Here is a 12,883-nt window from a genome sequence, read left to right on the forward strand (position 1 = left end):
GCGCAACATTAACAACGGAAGATGGACGAGCGCTTCTCTATGAAACCATTGATACTTCTGGAAAGCCTCATACTTCGACATACCTTACTGATCTCATAATTTCAGTGTCAAGTGCGATCTGTTGTAACGGACAATGCTGCTAATATGACCGCAATGAGGAAAACGTTAGAGGAACGGACGAACTCTGAAGTTATAACTTATGGTTGCTCCTCGCATTTACTAAATCTGCTTTGTAAGGACTTACAGGTGCAAGATGTCAAAGAACACATAGACCAAATTGTCAAATATTTCCACAACAATCACATGGCTAAAGCCAAATTCAGAGAAGCTGGAGGCAAGGGACTAGTACTACCTAGCGATGTTCGCTGGAACAGCGTGGCCGACTGATCATGATTAAAAACATGATTGAAATCACTTGAAAAAAATCAAGCCAACCCTGTTCCAAACTTATGCAAAAAGCGACTCTACGTTTTCCAGATCTTTAGAAGGCACTTGACTGCAATGATGCAAGTTTCATAAAAATCACATAGCATTTAATTTTTGTCAGCTTAGTAAATGTCGGTCTCAAAATGGATGTTTCGAACAAAATGCACTCTCTCCTTTAAAAATTCGTATGTTCCAAACTGCATTGGCTGGCAATTTAAAATGTTCACAATTTTTAGAAAACATTTGACTCAAAACACTAAAATTTTTCGCGTAAAAAATTCGGGGAATTGTCCTTGAATCTTGATTATTTCCAGCTTGGTTTACGTGGTCTCATAGTTAGTAAATGTTGGTTTTCTAATAGATATTTTTACGCAATTGCGCTCTATTCTTTAAAAGCTCAAATTTGCCACATCGTTAGAACATATGCGACTCTAAAGATGCAGAAAGTTTCATTAAGATCTCCCAAAACTCCAATTTTAACAGGATTGGTCAATAGGAACCTCAAAATGCATAGTTTCGACCAACTCCATTATCTCTTTCAAAAATTTCCAGTCTTCCAAACTAAGACCAGCACGAAGCCGAGCTTTTTACCATCGTGCGAAGACCCTTTGCCCTATATAAATCATATAAAAGGCTGATTTTTCTGACTCCCATTAAGGACTTCTTATAAAAAGGTGGTTTTTGCATGCATTTTATTCATAAATGCCAATTTAAAGCATTTTACATTCAAATGCAAAAAACGTCTCTAAACTGCCTTCAACATAGCAGAATGAACTTATTAGAAGAGCAACAAAGTACGCATTTATCTTATTTTGAATCATTCTTATTAAGAAATGCTTCCTAAAATTGAGACTGCAATCAGCAGAGCAAAAACGCCCAAAACCGTGATAAAAACGAATTAGGCTAGAACGTGTGAACAATGCTGGGAACATTATCACACCCAATTAATGCCATGTTGATTATATTCTTAAAACAGTTTAATGACGCAAACAGTTAAAAATAATTCAATATGTACTGGCAGTGGCGTGGTTTCCTGATAATCCAAATCTGCCAAGCATTAAAAATTATCGTAGAAAATTTAATTTGTTTCAAATAACGAAACAATTGTTTGCAGTCTCATTTCGAACGATAATCCGCCGTTTTTAGAGAATGGTTTTTATGCCCAAAAACATTAAATTCAAACGACTGGTACGGCGAAACGCGAGCATTCCGGGGCGAAGCTGGCTTTTATGGTTGAAACAAACTAGCCGGACATTTTTTATTGCACACATTTATGAGATAATGGGTTATAAATAAAGTACATTTTATAATGAACATATATGCATGCTCTTAGTCAGCCTTGATGATACAATCGGGTAAACATTCGCAAGGATTCATTCAGTTCTTGATGAGAGTAGATTTTGAGTCAAGGATAACTCCATAATAAAAATGTTAATTCTTCTAAAGACTGGATTCGCGAAAGGTCGGCATTCGTCGAATTTTCACTTGAAGATGCCGCTTTAGCAAGCAAAAAAAGCAAAGCAAATACTTCGACAAAGGCAGGATTATTGCGCGAATTTTCTCGGCTTAGTTATATGGATTGGTAATTCCGATATGTGCAATCTCCTGATCGTAATCCTGATAATCAAAAATTATCTTCAGTCTCGATTATTTCGCAACTTCCTTCATAATTCCAGCCTGGTAGGTTGGAGTCATTAAAGCAATTTTCGTGATCAAATTACCAAACATAGCTCCAGTTCGGAAAAATGTTTAAACCTACACGAGGAAAGAACTATAGTCGCACCGTAATTAAAGACCCGATGAGCACAAGGAGCTTATTTTTCAGAAATCTAATTACTTTTGCGAATAAATGGGCTTGGAAGCACCAATTACCGTCAAAGGGTAATTAACGGCGAAAATCCTTTGAAAAATATGGCTCAACATTGGGGAATGGTATTTGCAAGCTTGTTTAATAGATTGTGTCAAAGCAATTTGGGAAATTGCAATTTTTGTTCAAAGCTCCTGAGAAATTAGGCTGACTTCAATCACATTTTAGATGAAAGTAGAAAATCTGTGGAAACGAGCAAAAATGTGGAATACATTTAATTGAAATTGATGTGTACAGAGGGATTTTGGGCATTATGAAGGATCGATTCGGTCCCGGAGTTCAAGGAGTTAAACCTAGTCCAAAGTGTTTTTTGCGATTTTAATGCAGAGTTTGTTGAAATTCTCTTGAATTCGACCTGATAAGAGTAGATTTTGTATCAAATACATTGCTTGAGATTTGAATTTTGTTTGAAATCACAAATGTAGTTTCTTAGAACCATGAGTTTTAATAAATCACTTTAATAAAGATCTGGTCTACATGTAGCTCCACTTCACATAAAAGCCTCAATAGGCTCGTGTAAGTGCACATTAAAACCCCTTATAAAATGGTGTTTTAGTCAAATGGGTTTTTAATTCCTTAACTGTTTTCTTATTTATTCACTCCCACTTCAAAAATCTAGAACTTCTTGAAATCAAGACTTTTTGAGAAAACTGCGAATATTTCCTGATTAATGGTTCACTTTCTAAAAAGGCCATTTAGTTCTGTCTGGAATGATGTAAAAATGAGCGTTCTTGCTCAATTTGCTTCCGAGAAAAGAGCCAAAACGCGATGGAAAACATGAAAATTTGGCATAATCTTGCGCTTAAGTATCTATTCAATTTTCGCTTTCTGGGTCAAAACTACTCGAATTTCCTCAATTAAGTTGCTATGACTGAATCGGATCTTAAATTCTCTATCCAACAATGCCAAAACGAATTATGTGGCTCAAATAAAGCGTGAGAAACTTAGAAAAAATCATCGTTGTTTGAGTCGATTTTGCGACTTAAAAAAAACCACGCAAATCTAAGGCTTCTTGATATTAAACTTTTTTGATAAAACAGCCAATATTTCCTTATCGATAGTTCACTTTCTAAAAACGCCATTTAGTTCTTTCTGGAATGATGTAAAAATTAGCGTTTTTGCTTATTTAGCTTCCGCGAAATGAGCTAAAACGGGACGGAAAACATGAAAAATTCGCATAATCTTGCACCTAAGTGTCTGGTATTAAAATTTCACTTTCTGGGTCAAAAATACTCAAATTTCCTCACTCAAGTTGCTATGACTGAATCGGATTTTCAATTCTCTATCCAACGATACCAAAACGAATTCTGTGGCTCAAATAAAGCGTGAGAAACTTCAAAGAAATCATCGTTATGTTTGAGTCGATTTTGCAACTAACAAAAAAACACGCAAATCTCAGGCTTCTTGATATCAAGACTTTTTTAAGAAAACTGTCATCATTTCCGTATCGATGGTTCACTTTCTAAAAAGGCCATTTAGTTCTCTCTGGAAAACATGAAAATTTGGCATAATCTTGCACCTAATTGTCTGATATTCAATTTTCGAGACAAAATATTTTCAATCCTTTGACTTGTTTTCTTATGCCAAGTGAAGCTTGAACGACAATGAATATAACTATGCAAAAAAATATGTTAAAAATTGTACGGGCATTTTGTCGCCCGCTAAGGTTTGAAGCTAAATCCGAAAAAAATAATCAGCCATTATGTGATGTTACATGTAGCACTGAATAAATAGTAACGTAATAAGAAAAATTGTTTTTTCAACTTTGGCAACAGCCTTTTTTGCCGTCCGAAATAAACCGTTGTGAAGCCTTTAGAAGGCAGACAAAGGAAGATAACGCTGATTTTTAATAACATACATAAATATGTATGTACTTAGAAACCTTGATACTATTCCGGATTCGTCAAAAGAATACTTTTTCAGGTAGAACAGTTACTCTTTTAACTACTTAAAAACTGTATAATATCGCACCTACGCTTATGGAAGTGAAGCAATTATACTAATCAACCGTATATTTGTCTCATTTATCTACGTTATCTTTCAAATTTTGAGGAAAATGATACAAGTGGTTCAAAATTGAAAAACAATTAAAAATTATACTGCGAAACTATATGGCGTCCAAACTAACTGTTTATAGACACAAATGTGACTTATTTTTTAACTGGATAAACCTAGATTCACTAAGCAGTCAATTGGCGTAGAAAGCAACAATAAACGAAAAATTCAGTGTAGATCAAAAACCTAAACAAAATTTTAATACTTGTTTTACCATCCTGCATATTAGTTTAAAGTTTTAAATTTAATCAAATTAGGAAAGAACAAACGAGGCAGAAAAAATGTATATTCATATAGGAAACAGTCAGAACTAAGATGATAATTGGCGGTTTCTTCACTGTGCAAAACACATCTTAACAGTCATAAAACCATAATTTATTAACATCTTTTTACACAAGGTCGCATGGCATGATCCGTCTGGGGAATTTCAACCTTGACTTACGAAAATGTGTGAAACATCGAATCGGTTTTGGCCGAAAGTATCTTGTTCTCAACTTATAATACTCGATTAGCTACAAGAAAGTGATTTTTCTGCTCAAAATTGCATGAACATTGAAAGCAATAGAGATTTTCCAGCAAAACTAACTCCATACTAATTAACCATCAAGTTATGAACATGCTGGGAACATTTTATCATACGTAACTGAAATATCGTTGTTAAAATGTTATTTTTGCGGTAATTAATTGTCTTCAGCTGCTCCTAATTTAGGCCCTGCTTTCAACATGCTGCAAACCATGCAGAAGCGAAAATTAAGTTCGAAATTTTCCAATCTTCGCTATGACCAAGAACCGAACTGTTCAGGCAAAGTCCCCTCTTTTAAAAGAGTCAATTATTTGGAAAAGTGTGCAACTTCAATAGCCAAATCCTCAGGCTTAGTTATAAACCATTCAAAAGAGTTATTCAGCAAGCTGCTGCTGTTTATTGCTTTTTTCGATATATATCTGCGTCCTCTCGATCGATATTGGCAATTTCCCATACTTAAATATTATCCGCAAGACGTAAGTTTATTGTGCTTATGGTTTGAGTTGAGTAAAACTAACAAGACCAGGCCCCAGGCCATGTGCTTGCACTTAATTTGGTCCTTGCATGAATAACCGGTTAATTAACCGGATCCGATTCGCATTGATTAAAATGGGTGCTAACTAATGTGTCATCACACATTCAGCGTCTGATTGTGGTACACGAAAATAATAGGTCAGCTTCATGTTTATTTTTAGATTCGTTATTACTAATCAATGACCAATCATGAAGGCGATAAGACAAATGCCCGATATTACGATAACAAACTGCTACTTATTACTTGAACGTCGTGGATTTTCCTGCAGGATTTGCGCGAAGAGAAATTGAACCAATTTCCAGACACATTTTCCAGCTTTTATCTTTTACTGCTTTTTGCCGGCGAATACGTTTCATGCTTTCGTTTTTCTTATTTACACAAATCGCACTGGATGGATTATGGAAGGCAAGGGATAAAACAATCGGTTCTTCAATGTTGTTTTTTGCCATTTGCCGTTAAGCTCCCCATCATTGTTTTCTCTCGATAAACAATAGAAAGCCCTTTTTTAATTAAAGTTCTTTGGGGTTTAGTTGCTTTTTTGGGTCATTCAAAGCAAGTAAAATAACACCGCATTTTGTCCAACTAAAGCTGCATAAGTGTGGTCATTATTTGCTAGTCTTACCTTTTTGGATTTATCTATCCAGACATCTTCATTGTCTGGTCCTTTGTACATCAGCCCAAACCACCAGGTTTCCTGCACGCCCAATGACTTGCACATGGTCTGGAAAATCTCCCTGGTGGAGATTTTGGGCTGAGCCTCCAGTTCCGATTCATGAGGTGGTGTCCGTACAATCACCTTCATTTTTCACTCTGGAAAGTGAAATTTCCAGATTGTACATCGTAAAATTCTAGGCCAGAAACCATTGTATAGCGTTTGCAAACAAAGAAATGCGAGAAACTCGATATCTCCACAGATATGCGTGACACAATGGAATAAATGATCCGATAATGGGAATAATAATGAAAGCGATCCAGTGTATGTACTTGTAGTAAACGGTTATTTTCTGTTGTGTCATAATTATTACGAGAACTAATCACTAAGTAATCACCTACTTTAAGTTGCCATCCGAGCTAATTAAACACATTGTTTGCGTAGCAAATAACTGTAGCCGGTTAAAATATGTGGAGCAAATGGAAATGGGGTTTTCTCGGGGCCCGAAGCCATGGAAAAACCCATTAATTATTCGGAGAACTGATGGCCAGCTAAGTGTGTATAGGCGAGCTTAATTATTAAAATCAAAGCCATGCATTTTTAATGACTGACCAGAACCTTAATCATCCAAAGAATTACAGAGTTTATGAATGTTTTCCAGCAAGAATATTTGAAACTGTGCTGTTGTTGTTCTGGAAAATGGGGTTGAACTTGCAACGGGCTCAAACCTCATAAATTTATAATTTTTTTGGGAAAAAATTGCTCAGATAATTAGTTTGGATTGGGAAAATTACGTTTATCAATACTCGCTTTATAAATGAATAAACTAGACCAAATAGTGTGAAATTAAAAAAAGAAACAGATGAAATAATAATACGATGAATTCCCAGGATCAAGAACAATTTCAATATGGAATAATAAAAAAAGTACCTAGCTTGAAAGATTAGAAAAAAATTGCAACAGGAAGATTTTAATTAATTAACAAATACAATCAAATATTTTTTTTCATCAGAAGATTTTGTTTTTATAGTTAATTTAAAGCTGCAAACATAAAGATGGCATAAAATAATCAAAAGACAGTCTAGGAAAAACAATTAGAAGTAATCAGAAATACCTTGGAAAATAATGTTGGAAAAAAATAAAATGAACAGAGAATTTGCTCACAAAAGAGGTGTTCAGCGAGTAAAATATCCGAGATTCATTGCATAAAGAAATACCTGAAAACAATTTTTTGTGGTTAATTTGTCCTATCGGCATGTAAATCTGTAAAAAAAAAATGAATCTAAGAGAAACAACTAGAAACAATCAACCACACATTGGGGAAGAATGCTAAAAAAACAAAAATGTGTGAATTTGCTCGGGGACAAACTACTCATCCATTCAAATGTCCAAACTTTCATAACTAACTCAGATTCTTGTTACATAGATGATATTCTGATTGTTTGAATAATCGACGAAAAATGCCACCCAGCTAACAATGATCCAAAATAATAARGAAGACATCGGGAAAAAAAGTGGAAAAAACGAAAATGTATTGAAGAATTTGCTCAAAGAAGAACTGAGCAGCGACTAAAATGTAAAATTTGGCTTACTGGCMWATAAGGTCACGGACCTACAAATGTCACAAAAAAGGCTAWGGATAWAGYAAGAGAAACAATTAGAAATAATCGGGAAAAAATGRKGCAARAAATGTTTTGGAGRAAACGAAAATGAATRYAAGGRTTTGCTCACAGAAGAGSTGCTCAGCRRCTAAAATGTAAAATTTGGCTTACTGRCCAATAAGGTCCCGGACCTACAAATGTCAGAAAAAAGTCTAAGGATAAAGCAAGARAAACAACTAGAAATAATCGGGGAAAAAATGGGGCAAAAAACGTTTTGGAGGAAACGAAAATGAATACAAGGGTTTGCTTACAGACGAGCTGCTCAGCGACTAAAATGTAAAATTTGGCTTACTGGCCAATAAGGTCACGGACCTACAAATGTCAGAAAAAAGTCTAAGGATAAACCAAGAGAAGCAATTAAAAATAATCAGGAAGATATCGGGAAAAATGTTTTGGAGAAAACCAAAATTAATAGAAGGATTTGCTCACAGAAGAGCTGCCCAGTGACCAAAATGTCCAGGATTTATTTTGACTAAAAAAGTACCACCAAAGAATCCGTTTTTATATTAAACTTATGTTACAGGCCAATAAGGTCGCGGACCTAAAAATAACAGAAAATAATCGAAGGAGTTACCAAGAGAAACAGTTAGAATGAATCAGGAAAATATCGGGAAAAAACGTTTTGGATAAATCTAAAATGAATAGAAGGATTTGCTCTCAGAAGAGCTGCTGAGTGACTAAAATGTCCAGGGTCCTTTTTGCCTAAAAAATACCAGCGAAGAATCCGTTGTTATATTAAATTTGGCTTACAGGCCAATAAGACCATCTTTCAGCTATAATATTATGCAATTGTATTTTCAATAAAGTCAGTAGTACCATGACCTTAACATTAATGTTATGAGTTTTATTTTAATTTAAAGTTCTATATCTGTAAAAAACACCTTTTACGTGGCCAAACGTCAGTAGAAGTTTCTCTGGGTGGTTTTAACAAGAAAAGATCCTATGATGATAAGAGGAAAAAACTGTTTTTTTTGTAAAAAAACTTTGTAAAACCACTTTGTTTCACGTCGCTGAAACACTACACTTTCTTTCTTAAAATCTCAGAAAATAGTCTCTTGAAGTTTAGCTACGTACTTACTTAAATAACACTCTGAATAAATTGAATATTATTTATTTACATCAATACTAACGAAGTCAAACAAATATATACATAATTATATTGCTGGGATGCTTAAGGTGAAATTGTCTGCAGAAAACAAAGAATACTAAAACATAATTGAATAAAATTGAAAGATAATTGAGTGTCTTAACACTTTGCTCATGCCTTTCTAGTAGGTACAATTTGCTCCTACTTACCTAAAAAAGGTACTTTTCAATTTAAACAGCTGATAGAAGCCGAAGGCCTAAAATGTGTTAATAAATAATTCTGCTGATATGTGATTTAGGTGAACTTTCCACTTTTATTAAACACTGGATGTTATTTTTTTTACAATTTTTATTGTCGCTCGGTATCTTTAAAAAATTATTGAACACAAAAAGCATTTGAAAAAAAATTCCAGTTAACATGTATTCGTACTATTTTCCTAACGAGAAATTGTTTCAAACAAAATTTTCTGGAACTTTGAATTCTTCAACTTACTGTTTTTATTGAAACCAAGTAGTGTTGATTTCAATTAAAACTACACATAGTTTCTGTATTCACGTGAGCGTCAGCAGCAAATTATAGAACTGACAAGGTCCAATTACTTAATTTACGACCACAATAGGTGGATTAATTCTTCTGATTATCATGAAATCCCCCAAAATTTCCGGAATTTCGTCTGTGTTAAGAGAAATTGTCGACTTTAATCCAGTTTGATCGGCTCCTATCAGCTAATTGTCATTAGGCAGTAAAATCAATTTATAATTGTCGTATTATTAGCTCTACTCATGTGGAAAAATGTGACTTTTTCAAGAACCTAGCGAGTGAATTGGTGTGCTGAGCAAGCATGCACAAAATGAATTAAGTAGGTAGCCATGGCCATCACTTTCGGTTTTGTTTCATATAGTCGAACGTCATCAACTTGGGTCATGGGATGATCAACGTGTATACAATTAACTAGTACCTGTAGATGTAAATTGCACTGCACAAGCGACTAAATGGAAATAGAACAAATTCGCACTCAAGTCCGCAAACGACCCGAACACTGCAAAGAACACTGTGGAATAGTGTTTCGCGACCGGTACCAGGGTGTTCAATTTTTATTATCACCACTGGCTACATTAAACTGATAAGATAACCACACGTAGGTGAAAATATTTGCCTTCGCCTGAATCGGGGCTCCAAGCTGTTCACACTCACGTTCTATTATTATTGTTACTATTATTAACAAATCGTATATGTACTTGCATGCAAACACATATGAGGAATAAATTCTCTGCAGCCCGACGTTGTGGTTTATGGAAATTCACTCATTGATGACTCAATTGTCCGTAACGATCTAAACATGCGTGATTTCACAATGATGGCACTGTCGTCAACCGAAATAGTTTATGATTATTTTCAAATTTGTCCAGGAATTGTTTCAGCGACACTGATAACTGGCGCTCAAACAATTCGCATTTTTCCATACAACAACCCCATTAATCTGTGGTTTGGAACGGAAGTTCAGTGATAATTATTAGTGATTAGCAAAGAACTGTTAGTTTTTTATCGATTTAAATAACAGGCATTGTTTGACTCACATGAGAAGTTAACATCTATGCATAACACGAAAGAACTGGTGCGCAGATCGCATCTCGTGATAAACACTCCAAAATTGAAGAAAACATTCAAGAATGGGAATGGGACCAAATCCAGAACTAGGTTTTTTTTCCTTCGGGGGCTCCTCGTATTAAACTCTCTTCTACAAGCTCTAAAAACTTTTAGTACCGATTTTTCTGAACCACCTTAAGTTTCCCATTGACTTTATATGGAAAAAACGTGTTAATTTCTTTAACCTGCTTAAAACCGGTCAAAATTTCGGATTTTCCTTATTGAAGCTATTTTTTGTTACGTGGTTTGAGCTGCTGAATCGATCAAATTCCTCGGAAAACGCCAGAAACTAGTGAAAAAAAGACAATAAATGGGTCTGTAACGACCATAATCGTTCAATTTGGTTTTAAATTACATACATATGTTTTCATGTGTTTTGAGTATTTATTGATTCATATTCAGCTGTATTTTCCCCATTTCGAACATTTTTTGCTAAGTCCAGGCTTTCCCAAAATCGCAACTGATTTGCAACAGTCTGACTGAGTTTTTTTATTGGTTTCTTCCTCACTCGATTTTTCTCTTTGTGGATCTTTTCTGTGGTTCATTTTTCTTTAAGCAATAATTTGAAAATTAGGAATAGATCACTGTCCTGAATGTTGTCATTGTGATTTTTTAAAGTTTGATTAATTTTTAAGCGCAAACCAACCAAAACAAATTTTTGGCGAAAAAATTTTGATTTTTTTTTCGAACTGTTCGACAGGTTGTTAGATATGGAAACGTTACATGACAAATCGACTGGGTGGTTCAAAAATAAATTCCTCTGTGAGCTACAGGGGGAAGACGAAAAAGTTTGTACAGTCCCTTATGAAAGAAAAATTTTCATAATTGAATAATTTTTTCAAATGATATTAGTATTGGTTGAAACTGTCACCAATTAGTATTGAGACAAATATGGATCAACTCCATGTCAAAACTTGACCGAAATATTTGACATCACAAAATCGGAAAAAAATATCCTCAATAGACGAGAACACCATTAAGAGGATTTATATAGGACGTTTATATGGATTACCGAAAATTCACAAGGAAGGAATACCACTAAGACCAATCAAATCACCAACTTACGATATAGCAAAAAGCAATAGTCCACAGAAACATACATCAAGGATTCCGAACATTTCATTAAGAAGTTCCAAGACCTCAGACTGGAACCTACGGACATGCTGATCAGCTTCGATGTTGTCTCTCTATTTACAAAGGTACCCGTGGACGAATCCATAGAATTAGTGGCGGAGCTATTTGAAGAGAGTACAACAAATCTGTTCAAGGCTTGTCTGAAGGGCAGCTACTTCCTGTGGAATGGAGATTACTACGAACAAAAGGAAGAAGTAGCCATGGGGCAGTAGTGGGGAAGCCCACTCAGTCCGGTGGTGGCGAATCTTTTCATGGAGAAGTTTGAGGAAACAGTGCTGAGCACCGCACCCCTTAAACCAACGATCTGGTACCGATATGTCGATGACACGTTCGTGCTATGGAGGCATGGACGCAAAAACCTGGACATCTTCCTCGACCACCTAAACAAACAGCAGCCAGACATCCAATTTACCATGGAAGTTGAACAAAACCACCAACTGGCCTTCCTGGATGTTTTGGTGTCTAGGTTGGGTAATCGTTTGGACCACAAGGTATATCGAAAAGCCACCCACACAGACAGATATATTCACAAGCTATCTAACCACCATCCGAGTCAGAAGCACGGAATCATTAAAACTCTTTCATAAAAGCCCTCGCAGGCCCTTATGGAAGGGTAAGTTTCAAAATTGAATAAACTTGTCAAATGATATTAGAGTTGGTTGAAATTGATACCAAATCGATTCGGTAAAGTGGTAGGAAAGAACTCTATTTAACTCCATGTAATCCGTAAATTGTGGTACTGATCGACTGAAATGCTTCTCAAAAATCAGAAAATTATGATGAATCGATCGTAAACCAAAATATAGCTAATAGATGGGTTAATGATTTTTGAATGTCACAATGAGAAACTATAAGTTTCCGATTTTACCCAGACCAATAAATCGAAGAAATGTTCGAGAATTTTCGATTTGTCCGTGTTTTTATGTAAACAAAAATTTCCAAAAATTCTATGAATCATTCCAATGAGCTGGCGATAACACAGGACGATATGGAGATCACTAAGCTTTAGAATTAAATGAAATCGATTGCAACTATACATATCAAATATATAAAAATAAATATTAGCTCGAATATGCAGTAAAAAGTATGGAATGCCACTTACAAAAACGTAAGTTTGGTCTGTGACTTGAATTTGGAACACCTTGTATCAATTGGCGTTTATCTACAACTTTTATATGAGTTATGTGACGCTTAAACCTCTAAACTGCCCGGACTATCATAATTTAAGCTAACTTGCATTCTGTAACTTATATATACTTGCTAAACGCATAATTATGGTAGTCAGAGAAGTCAGAG

The 12,883-nt window shown here is 35.0% G+C and overlaps 2 protein-coding genes across 2 annotated transcripts in view; one reads left to right on the forward strand and one right to left on the reverse strand.

The window, feature by feature from the left end:
* LOC109541147 (moesin/ezrin/radixin homolog 1) overlaps window positions 1–9,801 on the reverse strand; it is a gene marked incomplete at its 5' end in the record, with an annotated part of 17,582 nt that extends 7,781 nt beyond the window's left edge. Inside the window, 2 exon segments of the mRNA XM_048660577.1 lie at window positions 6,029–6,216; window positions 9,765–9,801. Coding sequence (XP_048516534.1) covers window positions 6,029–6,208 — 180 coding nt within the window.
* Window positions 9,802–11,613: 1,812 nt separating this feature from the next.
* Window positions 11,614–12,174, forward strand: LOC109539355. Its single transcript, XM_019907052.2, has 2 exons — window positions 11,614–11,781; window positions 11,848–12,174. Exons 1-2 carry the CDS (start codon window positions 11,614–11,616, stop codon window positions 12,172–12,174), a joined length of 495 nt encoding a protein of 164 aa, XP_019762611.2.
* Window positions 12,175–12,883: the final 709 nt, after the last annotated feature.

This window comes from Dendroctonus ponderosae, unplaced genomic scaffold (assembly GCF_020466585.1).
Source record: "Dendroctonus ponderosae isolate FM_Combo_2020 unplaced genomic scaffold, Dpon_F_20191213v2 Dpon_F_20191213_1, whole genome shotgun sequence".
NCBI lineage: Eukaryota > Metazoa > Arthropoda > Insecta > Coleoptera > Curculionidae > Dendroctonus > Dendroctonus ponderosae.

Bases quoted from the DNA above. Each gene is read 5' to 3' on its own strand.
- LOC109539355 (XM_019907052.2), top strand. From the start codon at position 11,614: ATGCTGATCAGCTTCGATGTTGTCTCTCTATTTACAAAGGTACCCGTG. The intron at 11,782-11,847 runs GTAGCCATGGGG...TTCATGGAGAAG, and splicing joins ACTACGAACAAAAGGAAGAA to TTTGAGGAAACAGTGCTGAG.